This window comes from Coloeus monedula (assembly GCF_965178545.1).
Source record: "Coloeus monedula genome assembly, chromosome: Z".
NCBI classification, from domain to species: Eukaryota; Metazoa; Chordata; class Aves; order Passeriformes; family Corvidae; genus Coloeus; species Coloeus monedula.
The window spans coordinates 8,878,906-8,895,527 of record NC_138822.1 but is presented as its reverse complement, the minus strand read 5'-3'; the positions used below and the strand labels follow the sequence as shown (position 1 = coordinate 8,895,527).

The window sequence follows — 16,622 nt, the reverse complement described above, 5'->3', positions numbered from 1 at the left end:
CTAAACCAGTAATGATAGTATTATCATTATTTTACTAGAAGTGTGGGCTTCACTTTGAATATTTTTAAGCTACAAGCTTTTACCTCTACTTTGAAATTTTAAATTTACCTGCACATCAGGCCTTTTAGAAGGCAGCCACCTAACAAGTGAGAGATGGAGCCCAGGAGAGGCAGTTGATGATGAGCACTACAAGATGACACTCAAGTGACCTCTGAACTCCACATTTTTATTACAAACTACAAGTAAAGCCAAGCTATAAAGGTCCAGGCAACACTTCTTACACACTGTTTAAGTTTTACTTTCCCCAGTTCAAACCTGACCTTACTTAGTTATTTGCTGTGTGCTTCCCTTCAATTCTGCACTCGTGTGTACACAGACATGATTTTGTGCTGGTCTCTACCTTTACACAGAGCCTCCTGGATGTTTGCACTCCATCTCCCAAATGAAATGCACCTTATTTCTTCTCTAGCTCCAGATAGGATGAATCCCTGGGGACAGCTCAGCTGGCACACAGTCCCAGAAATGGCAGGCTCCAGCCCACATCTGGGAGGGAGAACTGTCACATGTGCTGGTTTCTGGAGGATGGGACAACGCTTTTCTGCAAGACAGCAGTAGAACATGATTTATAACTGACATACACAAAGTACACATTCAAAAAACCTGCAAATAATGTCATATGGAAAATTAGTGGGAGCAGAAAATACATGGTCTTTTCAAGAGTCTGTAGAGGTATGAGTGCATCAAAACATTATGACCTGATGAAACTTTGCTACTTGACTTTCAGTGCTGAATGAAGTAAACAACAGCCAGTTTATCAGGTCTTCTGTTGTCTCGCTCCTGCTCTTCACTGAAACAGAAATATGGTAATATTCATGCAGATCCCCTATATCTCACTCTCTGGATTCACTTTTCTTTTTTCTTCTTCTTCTTTTCCTTACATCTTCCTCTTTCATGGCTGCTCTGCAGCTGCATTTCCTTGCTTCTACGAAAACTAGATCATGGCAGGAGAGAGATAATAGAAGACGTATCTGTAGCCTTCTACAGTTTCTATCTTGAAATAAGAAAGAGAGAAGAAGAAAGATACTCTGCCATGAACTCCTTATAGGTTAGGGATATGATCTGATTTTGCTTACTGCATTCCAAACCAAACGAAACTGGACTTGGTCTGTTCTGTGTTTAAAACAGCTGGAAAGACTCACGGTGACTATAGGAAGCAGCTGAGCTCTGTAAAATCAGGAAGGGTTGATGGTTGCTTAAAGGTTTAAAATAGAAGTTTTGAACTATTTTGTTACTAGGGTTCACTACAAATCTTGAAGACCATTTGCATCAAAGCAAAAACCACAATGTATTAAAACAGGTTCACAAAAGCTTTGTTTCATTCTTAAGCGGTTGTTTTTAGGAATGTTATTTTTACTTCAAGTATGGAGGCATTAACAAAGAGGGTAAAAAGGGGTGTCCCATGAATGTGGTTTGTGCACTTCCAGTACTGTTTCTTGCAACAGAAAATAGGCAAACACACATGAAAAATGCTTCCTTATTCAGAGCCAATGAGAAGACTTTTAACTCTTTATAATTCATCAGTGAAGAAATTAGACAGGTCTTTACACCAAGAGCACACAAAAAGCAACCCAACCCAGCTACACAAAAGGGAAGCTCTACTGAGCTCTTAGCAATGGTTTAATGACAGAAAAATGATTCACATTCAAAACACTTCACATTCCTTTTCAAATCTCCTCTTCTTTCCCAAAACATGCAGCAAGTAACAGAAAACTGTTTTTTTATGCATGAAACTAATTTAAAGACTCTAAGAATTCTGTGTATTTCCTGAGATGCAAACCCTCAATACCTAAGTTTTTAAAGTCCAAGCAATTAATAATTGCACTTCATTTCAACAGGATGCACAGGTCACAAACACTTCTAACACATTTGTTCCGTTCAGGCAGATACTGCTGGCTCTATAAGGTGGAACAACTCTGTCAGGAAATAAAACCCCAAACCCTAAGTTCTGGTTGCTCACCATATGAAGGTAATTAACAAATAGCAAAAAGATCACAATTTAAAAAAAATATTTGAAGAGACAAGCTAAAAGCATTAAAATGTATATTACTCTGGGAACAAATAGAGAAACTGAAACAGGTAAGCATGAAAAGCAGAGGAAATTGCAGCTCTTTGGGAAGCAAAAACAGCTGGGACTCTTGCTTGAGACACATCCAGCTATACTAGAAAAATCCAAGTAGAGCACAATCCTGAAATGTCTGACAAAAACTCAGGATAAAATCTGGTATATCTAGCCCAAGGGAATTTCTTCTAAGTAGGACAGGTTTTTACCAGAAAAAGCAACTGTAACAGTGTTGTTTAGATTTTTTTATCAGTGCTCAATTCCAGAATTTGATCAAGCTGATCCAAAAGTCTGGAATTCACTAACGGTAGAGGGATATACATGACATTAGTCATATTGATAGGAATTAATAGAAAAGAAGTATTTCTAAGGAGACACAAGAACCTGCTTTCACCTGCAACCACCTGTGATGAAACACAGCACTGTATTGTAATTCTTAACATCAAAAGGAACTTGACATATAAGAAGATTATAAAGCAAATCATGCCTCTTTTCTTCAATCCCTTTGCCAAGACTGTTTCAGGGAAAAAAAACTGGCCAGCTGCAATCAGAAGCGAGAAATAGTAATTCTTTCAACGCTAGATGGCATCAACACCCTGGATGTCATTTGTATTTTTACTTCACTAAACACTGGACAAAGAAAGGAGAAAAGCATCTTGCAAAACTCATTAATTTTAAAGTGATTGATATTAAACTTTTGCCAATGGGTAGGAAACACAAGAACATGGCTGTGGAGGTTTTCTGGTTTTGCTTTTTTTCCCCTCAAACTGGAGAAATGACAAAGCTTCCCTTTTCAGCAGATATCTTGTTTGTCACCCACCTATAAAACATATGTACCCTACTCAAAAGTAGCTCATTGCTAACAATATCTTTAATGGAAAAGACAAAAATTTAAAACTTATGTAATATCCAAGCTTGCATTACCTTCCAGTCTCTTGGAAAGAGATGCACGACAACAGACCCCACAGAAGTGACTGTAAACAATCCAGGCAGTGTTGTGGTACAGTGACAGTAATGGTTACAGATGGCTGTGGTGCAGTCTCAGTGAGCTAACTTGCAAATATGGCAAACTTTGCACTGATGAGCAGTCAAACTGAAAAGCATTCAGAAAACCAGCTAGACGAATATCCTGAGGTCCAAGAAATCTGTTTCAAGGTAATAGACTGAAGACAACTCCAGTTTTCTAACAGAAGGATATGACATTAATAAATTATCAATTACAAAAGCCTAAATACAGTAGGATTTCCAGCACCTTTTATCCAGCAAATGGTAAATAGTAACCAGGAGCTATTTGGACTAAAAATAAAAAAGACAATACCTCCTTGACAATGATGATAATTGAGAAAATGGGTACAAAGAGTAGCTTCTGAGGAGGATACAGCATCAGTTTTCTGATATACATCCTTACATGAATAAAACTCCACACATTTATATTGAACCAGAATTCCAGCAAGCTTGCTCTAAACACCCATCACAACAAGAAGCAGCAGAAATGCTTCCCAGCTAACACTCTTTCCTTTCTGACAATCAAAGGTAACTTTCTCACTAGATTTTTCAGACTCAGCAAAAATAAGATATTGCCATGGATAATCCAGGAATGGAGGCAATATTACATGGTGTGAAGAAATCTTCTGATAGAGAGTAGAGCTGGATTTTATTAATCAAAATGCTAAGCTAAGAAGGATGAATTCAACTGATGAATATGGTTAATCTTCTAATTATAATATTCCAACCAGATTTCAGGGGCCCTTCCTTTTGAAGTTAATTGAAGTTTTTCCACTGATTTTAAGAGAAGAAAGATTAGGATCTCTTAGCAAACCATCTTGTTAAATTAATTCTTGTGGATTATTTTCATCGTTTTAGAGAATGTACTTACAGTTAGAAATTTGTGCTTGTCTCACACAAAGTCCACATTTTTAAGACTGCAATAAAACAGTAAAGAAATAGCCACAGGTTCAAATGAAGTCACCCTACTGCCATTGTATTTACTGGATCCAGGTGACATATACTTCACTCTGACTTTAGTCAGCACTGGATCAGCTTCTGAATTGCTGGATTTTAGACTTGTGCTTATTTTTTTTTTTCCTTCAGTCTGTGCTTGAAAGTGTTTCAACTGTATTTCATCATCTTACTTTTCAAAGTTAATTCAAGACCTGTCACTAATCCTAAATGGATAATTCTGAAATATATAGTCCTTTATTTCTGGAACAGCAGGACATGCCTAGCTATCCCTGCACAGCTGGGGTGACCCCTGAATTCTGACACAGAGGTGCTTAGTTCCTAACTTGTGTAATCTCTTATTTCCTTGTTGTGAGTCCAGCAAAAGTGACAACTACTGCACCTTTACTCGGGTGGTTTACACAGGGCCTGGCTAACATAAGCTAGTCGTTGCCTGCAGATCAACTTTAGCTTTATGATGGTAACTCAAAGTACTGGTTGTTCATATTCAATCCCTAGCATAGACCTACTGCTTCTATGTTTCTTGTAACACACTGTGTGACAGTGTCTGACACTAATGAGACACAACAACTTTTCAGTAATCAGCAGTCCATGTGGGATTTAAATGACACTTTCTCCATTTACACATTCCTTTGCCCTTCCCCAGCTTCTAAGATCGGTATAAAACATCCATACAAAAATTCTCATTTGTAGCTTAGCTTCACCAGTTATCAAAATATGGAGAATTTCTCATCTGTGTCAGCATGTTGAAAAAGGCTGTGCACTGACATGAACAGACAGAGTTAGGTCAGATACCTACCCACACACTTTGGCTCCTTTGAATCCCACTGAGAGGTTCCCTGGCAGGTGAGTTTGCTGTTTCCTTCAATTTCGTAGCCCTCATTGCAGGTCACAAAACATACTGTCTTATAGGAAATATCCGCTGTTGAACAATTAATGTGTCCGTGTTGAGGAGACCGAAGTCTAGGACACGTTCGAACTGCAAAGGGAAAAACACCAGTTCAGTCTGAGCACTGAGTATCAGTGGAGTTACACTACTTTGCCCAGTTTTTCAGAGGTGGGAGAGATACCATCTTGTACATTAGTTACAGTAACTTGTACGAATTTAGGGAATAGAGCTAGTACAGAGCAGATTTTTTCAAAGGCTTGATACCTTCCTCTTCCGGAAACAGTCTTACATGAAATAAATGTATGAGGCTGGGCACACACTTCCAAGTTCACATAAGTACTGACATAAGTCCAAGCTAACAAACTAATTGTGCATCTGGCACACAGTGTGGGGCCTGAGCTGGTAATGCCTTCAAAAGAGGACAGCTGCCGGCATATGGAATCCTGTGGAAAATTGTGTGTCCTTCGGAGTTCCTAGTTTCTAACAACGTCTGAGAGTTCTTTGGGGGATTTCCAACTGGCAGGCTGGTATGGGCTGAGAACACACCAAGCAACAGGCTAAGAGCTTATGAACAGGTCAGATGACAGCGCCCTGGTACTCAGGAGTGTTCTCCGGCACTCTGGACTGCATTCAGGGAATACAGACACGGGTAAGCCTCAGCCAATAAGAAGATGCTCAGCATGCTGACGGAGACAGAGAGAGGAGGAAGGAACTTATATGGCTTGTATACCAGGTCCATGAGAGATGAAAAGGAACAAATCAGGCTGTTGCTGAGACAAAAGAGACCCTTTCAGGTGTCAGGCATGGAGACGGTCCTGGCTGCTGCTCAGCACAGAGGCTTTTCTCCTGTAACGTCTTGCAAACACTGAAAGCAGTGTGATTCCAAGGAGAATGCAGTCCTGTGCAGGATGTGTGTGCAGAAAGGGAAGCAGGGAAGTGAAGAGTGATCCTGAGATTGTCTTATGGTTTTACTACTGAATCCTGATGCTGCAATCTAGCACAAAATTACTCTGTAATTAAGATTGATCCCCAAAGAGATGAATGATCATAGTAACAAAAAAGTAGCACTGGTATGAACTGGATTTATGTTCTTTGTTTCAATGTCACAACCTCAAGATTTTATAGTAGGACCTCTTTCCTTTGTACGGCCTTTTCAGTGCAGATCCTTTTAAGCTAGGATCTCATGCTCCAGCATTTTTGCCCTTGATCCCGTCCAGACAAAACTCTGAACTACATACACACTGCCTGGCCTTTGGGTCCCTCAAATAGCTAAGCTGTATACACCTACTGTCTGGACATGAGTATGTGATGATCACGATACCCCAATAAGCAGCCACTGGCTTTCCAAAATGAGTCGAAAACTCTGATTTAAAACTGATCTCAGCTGAAGCTGGCAGATACTGTTCAGTATGTTCAAAAGAGGGATAAAAAACCATGAGGGCAAATGGCGTGATTGCTCGAAAATATAATCAAGAAGACCACATTTCCTTAAACCCACAGAATGGCTAAGGTTTGAAGGGGCCACTGGAGCATATCTAGTCCAACCTCTCTGCTTTACGTTGGTCATCCTAGAGCACATTGTACCGGGTTGTGTCCAGACAGTTCTGAGTCTTGCTAGTGAGGGAGACTCCACAACCTCTCTGGGCAGCCTGCTCCAGTACTCAAGTCACTCTCACTGTGAAGAAGTTCTTTCTCATACTCAGGTGGAACTTGCTGTGCATCAGCTTCTGCTCACTGCCTCTTGTTCTACTGCTTGGCACCACCAAGAAGAGCCTGGCTCCCTCCTCTTCAGATACTTATATACAATGGTAAGATCTCCTCTCAGTCTTCTCCAGGCTAAACAGGTCCAGCTCTCCCAGCCTCTCAACCCTTCCTCACAACATGAAATCCTTTCTCATTTGATTGTTTTCCATAGCTTCTGTTTACCTTGCTGGCAGGAGGGCAACCTCTGGTGATGGGTGGCTTCAGAGAGCTGGACAACTTCTTTGCTGTGTTTTGGGAAGCTGATTTTACCAATTAACCTAATCTTGCTGGTGCCAGGTAGAAGGCAAAATGTGATCTCCTCTAGAAACACACTCAAAGGGAAACCAACTTGGCAGCCTCTCCTTTCTCCAGTAATTGTTTACTCTGCATACAAGTGGACACCACTAGGCACCTCAAACTAATTAATGGACATGTGGCCTGAGTGCTCCTTCAAATGAAAGCCAGCTCCATAAATGCCAGTAACTACAAAGCCTCTGAAAGCTACAAACAACACATATTAAATAATGTCTTCTTTTTTTTAAACAGCTATGGTGACACCTAGGGAAAAAAAGTCTGTAGCAAAAACTATGTATATGGGATGAGAAAGAAGCAAAATAAGCCATGCAGATGTACCTAATATATCCTTATATTACCACTGTCTCACTTTTACTCTCTGAAAGTATTACTCCTCTTGTTCTTGCATATACACAGGCATTCTTTAGGAACCATATTTAAAAATGATCTTGAAAGGCCTATTTTGTGAGAGGCACTCTGAGCTTCAGAGCAGCTTTGTAATATGCTGTATCTTAACTCTAGTAGGGGGAGTAAGAAAAACATATTTACAGCTGAATCTCACATCTTTCATATACAAGAAAGTAGGCTTGCTCTCTTAAGATATCTACAGAAATAGAAATACCCAATCTGCAATAAAAAGAAGCAAATTCTACCAAACTCTACTACTTAGGAAGCCTAAATGAATTAAGATACTGAGGACACTCTTGGCAATGTTAATGTGCCTACAGAGAAGGCAGTCCCTTCACTACCTGCTGTCTAGACATTTCTTCTGGAAGGACTACACAGCTGCAGTGCTCTTGCCTCCTCAAGTGTTTCAGTGTTCACACTTAGTGTCTCAGGATGGCTCTGGCAGAAACCTGTAACTGAGCCCACGTTACCTCAGTCATGGTTCCAAGCACTAAACACCAACCCACCCTCTTATCAGTAACATATTTTCCACGACCAAGAAACATTTCCATAAAGCCAGTGAAAACAGTAACAACAATAGAGTATATTCTGCTTGCTCTGGGGTTTTTCCTAATAAATTGTTCTTGATTAAATATATGGTTTGCAGTTGTTTTTTTCCTGGGTTGCTGTTAATTGCGTGACATACGACTGCATTAATCACTTTCTAATAGCACAGCAGATTTTAGCTAGAAAAAGAACTGAGGAGTATTTAATGTCAAAATCCAAAGCAGTGCAAAGGGATTTTCCTTCACTCTCCCTTCCTAATTTATGTGATAAAATACTCCTGGGATTAACAAAATGGCTATAAACCATGCCTTTGATCTTTCTCCCTTTCATAGCCTGAGTGAATCAAGACTAGCAGATCCAGCACATGTAACAGTAGGATTTTAAATACTTTTTTTTTTTTTAAACTGGAAGTCTTCAGTATGATGGACAACGGCACAAAAAAAGCAAAAATATATTCTTCCAATGCTTCAAAGGATATTAACTCAATATCAAGACAGTATCTCAGTGCTTTTCCCCCACCTTCAAATTCCCCGTTAAAGAAAGATCACACCCCAACACCAAGTAGGTGAATTCTTTTAAATGCTCCAGCAAGATTTTCAAGTACTAGAATCTTCCACTTCTCCATGAAAGAGAAGATGAAGGATCACTTCTTTGTGGCTGACTGCAGCTTTTCCCAGATTTTTTGCACAAGGGGCTCCTGTGTGACAGAAGCTTTGACAGTGGGTCCCCCAATATCCCAGTCTGCCTGAAGCAGCATGCATCTTCAGTCTATGTTTTGACTGCTGGAAAGCCCACAGCTCCAAGTTCTGCTACTCAAGATACCCTCATGTTACTGGCCAGCAATTTATTTTCCATTGAAAGCTTCTCCTTCCTGCCTCTTGTCACTGGAAGCTAAAAAGGAAACCTAAGATTTCCAGAACTATTTGAAGAAATGTCCTGCAAATCTAGGCAGAAGTAAACTGCTATAGGAAGAATGTCCCAAGAGACCGATCTCTAGCTCAGATTGCTCCTTTCAGAACCATAAGTTGCTGTTTCTTTCAGGGCTGCAGTTTTTGCTGTACTGTCATGAAGTGCTAATGCCTCCAAAGATCAATCCAAGGCCAGGGCAAGAGTTACAGAATGAGCTGATGGCTTTTAATTTACTAGCTTTCAGGGCAGCACATTAATGTTAGGGGCATTAAAATCAAGTTAAACATGCTGAACTGCATCTTGTGGCTGTTGAGGAGATAAGGGCTTCTACCTGGTTTATTCTTTTACAATCTCTCCTTAGAAGACATACCAGATATACAGACATGGAATTGCAGTTTTCATTCTAAACCATCAAAAACCCAGCCTCAGGTAGAGACAAATAATAGCAAAACAAATCTCTGTTCCTATCAGAAAATCCAGAACTAACATTTTTCAGGATGCTCTTTCTTGTATCTCTTCCCTTTCACACCTATTTTTTTTCTGGCTGGCATTCTTCTATAGTGAACTGCTAGGATATTATAATTGAAATTCCACTCAAAATTCTTCTGAAGACCCTGCTCAAGTCCCAAGCTTTCCTATTTTTGGTAAGAAGAAATTGTAAGAAAGCAAAATGGAATTCTTCCATGGCTAATGTCTCCCAGCACCAATGCCCCTCTAAGCTGAGAGTCTGGTGGATGTTCTAAAACTGCCATGTGACAAGGTCTTGTTACATATTTAAGTACTTGGTAGGTTCACTGGATTTACACAGTGTAGATACTAAATTCACAGAAATTAGGTGGAGAGAGGTGAAGAGAGATTTAGGGAAGGTGACTGTATATTCACTTGCAAAAGACTGTCTGCTTAGTAAATCTTGCTCTGCTTTTTCCATTGTAGAAGTCCTCCTTCCATTTTAGAAAGGAGGGAAACAGAGTGATTGGGGTGACAGCCAGCCTTTGGAACTTTCTTTCACACAAGGACTACCAGGATCAGATCTGCACACCCAACAATGTAGTGAGTAGAGAACACCACTGTATTGAACGAACAACAGAAAAAATACTTTTCAAACACATACCTCTGCAAGTAGCCTCTGATCCAGACCACTGCCCATTTGGTTGACAAAGCCGGATGCTGCTTCCCACAAGATCAAATCCTGCTTTGCATCGGATTCCACAGGCAGCATTAAAGTAATTATTGCAGACATTCTGGACAAAGTGACCATTTTCAGGGGGCTTCAGTTCAGGGCAGTGAACAACTAAATAATCAAACAGCCACAACAAAGTGGTTACTAGCTGGAGGGCAATAGGACACTGAAGGAAAACAATCCTTTTAAATTTCTAACTCAGCTTGCACCTTGGCATTTTTTCTGGTTTGGAACAACAGAGAAAATCTTGCATGCAATTTGACATGACCCTCACAGCACAAAGCCACTTTAAAAAGTTGTCCCAGCACTGCATTGTGCATTCCAGGGGTATTCTGTTCCTGGATGGAAACACTTACCTTCACAGGTTTGTCCTACAGCACGATATCCCTCCTGGCATGTACAGTCCCCAAGGGAGGTACTTCCTGGTGGAGAAGTATGATTCTCATCAGGACATGAGATGCAAGTGCTGATTCCGCCTGGCGAACCTTCAGGCTTGTATGTTCCTGGTGGACAAGCTTTCAGCAAAAGAAAACAGAAATGAGTTCAGGACATTCACCTTTCACCTAGCAGATTTGTTCAGGTGTGTTGCTTTACTCTTTTTACATTATTCATCTATATATTCAGTGTCACTTAGGGCAGGAGCATTCTCCACTTAAAGTACTGCAAAGCTGTTAAGAGGTTTGAAGTAATGCCTACCAGACTCAGTGGAGTTATCTACAGTGACTGTCCGGGGACTGACATTAAATCCATGATTAATCATCTTGAAAAGAAACCCAGTCCCAGAAGACACACACTGACAAAACCTGTGCAGACCTTATGAAGACATTCTTGATTCAGAAGTGTAAAAAATTAGTTCAGACTTAACTACATTCAAAACTACATAGATGTTTAACGCATACAGATTCATCACAAAAACCTAATACAAGCCAGCAAAACCCCCATATGATATATATGGTCTATATACTAGATGTGCTAAAATGTGCGAGGCACCAAAAATGAAGGGATTAATTAAAGCAACTACTTCTGAAGCTTTTCAACTCATTTATATTGCATTTCATGTTTTTAATTCTGTGCACCTACACACACAAGCTTTAAAAACATTCAGGTGATGTTTCCTAAGGCAGGGAAAATGCATAGGGAAAAGGCACCTCTCACCAGAGAACTTCAGATTGGCTTGAAAACTCTGAGTCTTATTGCTCTTTGCCTTGAATTCTATTCTTCAGGAAATCTCTGTAATTATTTGTGTTTCTTTCACAAGATATATGAATTAGGGGAGGGACTAATTAATAGATGCTGCTAAACTGAAGTTTTGATTAACATGATTACCACTTGAAACAGAACTCAAAGACACTTGTTCTGAAAAATGTAACTCCTAATGAAAATTCAGAAAATATTCTGAGAAGGTTATGCAATATTAACACTGAAACCCAACCAAAAAAGCTCTCTCTCCATTAACTTCACTGTCAACCAAATGGCCACATTTTCTCCTGCAGACTGCAGGTCAGGCTCTCATATGCTCCCCTCAGTACAGTCAATTTGCAGCATTTGATGTAGCTTTGCATGGTAAAAAGAACTGTACAGCCATAAACAGCTCAAGTGACTTCCTCCTTACACAGTTAGGTGTGCCCTGCTTCTGGAGCTGGTCTCTCCTGTGGAGCTGTATCTCCTGGAGTTGTGACATTCTGGCAGTATCAGTCTCTGCTTTGGTAGATGTTAGACCAGCTCTGTCTGTTCTGCCCGTTAGATGCTAAGACACTCTGTCTATTGTCTTACTAATGAAAACTTACTGCTTTCTAGGCAACTGGAGAAAAAAAACCCAGAATACAAAGACAAAAGAAAATCCACTCTCCTTTTTCCTTATCTGTCATGAGAGAATTGACTTTCATAAGCCAAGTTTTATGGAATATACCTCAAAAAAAATCAGCCAATATGAACAGGTGGTACTTTCCAGAAGGAGGATGGTTTTTTTGGATAGGTTCCAGAGAAAATACTTTTGTTTGCTTTTCAGAAAACTGTGTGTGTGTTTTTTTTTTTTTTGAAGAAAGCAACTGAGCTGCTTCCAGGAAAGAGGCAATTTTGGGTGCTGTAATTTGGATTCAAAAATTTTTATTTTAAACACACTTTTAAAGAGACAATGAGCCTTTGCACTAAGGGATATAAGTACAAAATAAATCATTTCAGGAAGGAAATAGGGCAGAAAAATCCAATCAGATTTAGAGCTGGGATTTTTTAATTTTTGTTTTGGGATTTTCAGAAAAGTATTTTGAAAAAAAAGTCTGTTTTTTATAATGCACCTGTTCTTCTCATCCAAGACAATCCTCTTGGACTTCTACTGCTTCTTTCCTTTCTCTGTGCAGAAACTCCCATCTTGACATCACATGACTCTGAAATACTGTCTCCTGCTTTAGATGATCAGAGTATCAGAGGTATTACTCTGAAATCTCTGAAATATTTCCATATGGCACTCTGTGGAAGTCTCTGTGCATTCTTTTTAAAACTGTATCCAGCACAAAGTGATGAAGTGCATCCAAGAGGATACAGGAAAGAGTGAAAATGAAGCATCACAGGGGACCTGCTCTATGACAGTGCAGCCCTCCATATGTCAGTTGAAGTAAATTAGTCTCTGTCTTTTCCATGGCATATAAAATGACATTGGTGTTTCATTCCAAAAAATCCCTGACCATAAACTAACAAATCCCAAACCTAATTTCTCTCCTCCTTTCAACCTCACCTTAGATAAAAAACCAGCAGAAAGTTTCTGTTTTGAGAAATATGGGATAAAAATAATCACCCATTCTATGATGTGAGCATTTTAAACAATAAACCCAGCAATTTGCTTAGAGCTTTGAAGAAAATTATTAATTCTGAAATCACACTTACAATTTGCTCTTTCCAGTCAAGCAGCAGGAGGTAAATAACACTTTTAAAATGGTTATTAATGTCTCTACTGAGAAAAACGTGTTTCCCCAAATGTCCTCATTCTTTTTGTATGCTTCAAAAGCTTATCACTGCCTTTGCATGAAGTTGAGCTATATTCTAACCTGGCTTGTTATGTGGAATTTTTTCAAGTCTGAATCCCTGCTCATTGATCCCACATATACCCTAGATATATTCAAACTACAAAACTCCACACAAGTTACAATCAGAATCTTTGCCAGAAAGCACTGGCTTACAGAGATATTTTGAGTGTGTGAGATCACACACTCTATCCTGAGATGTGGAAGAGATGGTTTAAGAATAGTGCACTTCCATCACAGTCACAGAGGTTAGCCTGGCCTCAGCTCATATTAAAACCATTCAAAATCAGCTGTGGATGAGCAGAGCCCTGGCCACCTGCTCTAGACTGTCCACACTTGACCCAGCTAGATTGCAGGCCCATCCCAGCCAGCACTACATCACGGCACAACTCCACACTCAGTGATGGATTCAAAGGTAAGCCAGAGCTTAAGGGAACAGCACATCTAAGGAGCACACGTGGCTCAATCCATGACTGATCATACAGTCAGGAATTTTTTCCACGGATCAAGCAGTATCAAATTTCATTCTTGTCACCAGCATGCAGTTAGCAACTCTATGCCAGCAAAAAAATGACTACAGAGAGAGATCATGTTCTTTGGTGCTAATCCGTAAAAACAATTAAATTTTTTTTTGACATTTGCTTCCCCTTTCCAGCAATGTCACGGTATAAAAAGCCTCAGAACAGTGTGTGAATAAACCCCAGTGTAAATAAGCACCAATCCATCACTGTCAAGAATGACAAAAAGAGGCAAGAATTGAAAAATGGGAAAACAATTTTAACAGTATCAGCCTTTAAACAGAGAGGACACTCATGTCCACATTGCATACATGATTTCCTCAACAAAAAAGAGAATTTCTTTATGTGAACCATGTTGTTCTCTGCCCAGTAGTGGGGGGGAGGGGGGGGGAGCAAGGAAATGCTTTTTGTTTGATGTAATTCTCCTCTTGAGACCAGAATAGTGAACACTGAGTTACACCAGAGGATTACCTCTTTGTTAGAGGATATCTGGAAGCAGGGATTAATGTGCTAACTCAAACAAGCACAAGGCCCAAATTCCCCAAGCACACAAAGATGGCTCACATGGAAGTTGTCATCAACAACCTGCTTTCATAAAATGGTAGATATTTGTCAAGAACTCACATGCAGATTCTATTGTCTGTAGTAATGACAGTGCAATAAGTTTCTGACCAGAAATGATAATGAATGCTTACTTCAGCACGCCTCCTGCATTTTCCTCCTCAGATATATTCTCCTAGAGTATATAACTAACCAAAAAATTGTAAGGAAATCCAGCATGTCTCTTCTGGTTTTGAACGTTACTGGACTGGATGATATCTTGGGCCACCAGTGGAATGCACTTTCTTACTTAAGTTGCACATAGAAAAGAAATCACTAGAAAAGAAATGTGACAGGGGTTTGCTAGAAACAAAGACCCACAGGGCAGACAGAAAAACATTTTGGACAACAAACCATATTGACAGCATAACTATGTGTCAAGATGTTGTTTGAATCTAAACAATAGAATGTTAGAAAAGGCCACTAAAAATTAATGAACAGACTTTCAAATTTAGTAGGAACTCTGTTCTGCCTTCCTACAGTAATGAAATAACTGACATTTTAATCTTCATACAAGAAGAATTTAATGTTGTAAAAGTGGCAACATAAACAAAGGCTTATTTCAAAGACTCACTAAACAATTACTACATATTATCCAGTTTGGCTTCTTTAACACTGCAAATACTAAAGCCAGCAGCAAAGTTAAGCCAGTCAGCATTGAACCCTCACAATGGTGTAAAGACTCCAGTCTGGACTTAAACAGGTAGAGATTATGTGGAAAAGGATTCTTCTACTCTGTGACACAGGATCACATTTTTTCCTCTAAAAGTACAAGTAAAAATTTTAAGGATAAACATTTTTGCCTTAAAAATGTAAAACTTTCAAAATCCTGGGAGAGCAGGCAAACTCAATTTCCTCCCCAACTACACTAGTGCTCTAAGTCACTGAAATGGAATTATTTTTCAATAATCCCAGTGTTAAGAGAGAGGAGACTCAAACTCCATGTATTTCAAAGATTAATTTGAGGGATTTTGTATTTTCTTCAATGCATAATTTCTCCCACTAACTACCTCTACTAAGTAATCCCTGGTATGAGCATTTTTTCCACACTTTATGCTAATGAAGCATCCGATTAAGGGTTTATCTTTTGCGGGATATGGCAGGAATCAGCTAGGCAATATCCTGCTTTCTCCTGCATCAACCTGAGCTCTATTCATACACAGCTACTCTGATAACTGTAGTCCGTAATTCTCATTTTTTCCCCAGAAGTGTAAAGCCTAAATGAAATGACACCTTTATGCAAATCTCAAATAGTCTTTATAACTCAGTCTCCAAACATCTTCAATGAGGAAAGAAAGCCTAGTTTTTCATTTAATCAAGTTGTGCTTATGATATTGTAATTATTTTTGTGACACTGATTGCATGGATAGGTACTCAACACAGATGTTGCAGAATCAGAGTACACCATGAATACCTGTGAAAAAAGTGCTCTGGCAGCCGTCTTTGCCATTAGTCATGTTTTAAATTTGCTACCATGAATAGACCTGACAATAAAACTTAGTTATTTTACGAAATGGGAATTAAAACCTTAATAATGAAGGATATACAGAGAAGTTACAGTACAGTATCTATCATGCGCTACATCTTTCTATGTTCATATCTGCATCTCTCAACATGACAGAGTACTACACAATCAAATTTGTTTAAGGGCCAAGCACATCCTCTCTTAGAAGTAGCAGGAGGAACAAGAGGCTATTATGAATTTCCTTTGAAAATAGCCTGCCAAATAAAATACACTTTACAAGGAGAAGCCACGGTGTCACAGAGGAAACGGAGATCCCCATTCCACACCGAGCAGTCAAAGACTTCCTGACACTTTCCTACTTACTGCTGCAGCAGAAGATGAGTTTGGGATGTCCTGCAGTACTAGCATACAGTGTTGCTCAAACCTCCCTCCTGCTTCCAAAACCTTCCTGCTGCTGCTGTTGCACACTTAATGTGTGAGTGACCTCTGCAATGGAAGAATGTGAATAACATGGGATGCCACAGCTTCATGGAACTCCCCAGTCCTCTGCAATCTCCATGCATTTCACAGCGACACCTCTTCGCTATTGCTGTAACCGTTTTATGGGCCATTCTCAGCTTGGGCCAGTAGGATTACAGACCACCACAACCTCTAAAATATACTTCACTGAACCCGCACACAAAGATCTTTAAGCTTGCTTCTCAAAGACTTTCCACACAACGGGCTCTCTGTTGTAGAGGTTACGTCCAGAAATTTGTTGTCACATTTTAATTATCTTGGAAGATGGTTTTTCTTAAGATCCTCTATATGGTAGATTTTTCAGGTTGGCCACATCATGATTATGAAATGCCTTTAGAAAGATAAAGAAAAGCAAATCTAAACTTCTAGCAGATACAGTAATCTACCTTTCTGCAGCTTGCAACAGGTATGATACAACAAAAGAAAAAAAAAAAAAAGAAAACGAGGCAGGAGCAT

The 16,622-nt window shown here is 39.5% G+C and overlaps 1 protein-coding gene across 1 annotated transcript in view; it reads right to left on the bottom strand.

Moving 5' to 3' along the window:
* The window catches only part of SVEP1 (sushi, von Willebrand factor type A, EGF and pentraxin domain containing 1), a gene marked incomplete at its 5' end in the record, with an annotated part of 121,788 nt that overhangs the window by 70,369 nt on the left and 34,797 nt on the right, over nt 1-16,622 (bottom strand). Inside the window, 4 exons of the mRNA XM_082301334.1 lie at nt 401-598; nt 4,878-5,057; nt 9,979-10,158; nt 10,404-10,562. Of these exons, the coding sequence (XP_082157460.1) occupies nt 401-598; nt 4,878-5,057; nt 9,979-10,158; nt 10,404-10,562 (717 nt within the window). The remainder of the gene's footprint in view (nt 1-400; nt 599-4,877; nt 5,058-9,978; nt 10,159-10,403; nt 10,563-16,622) is intronic.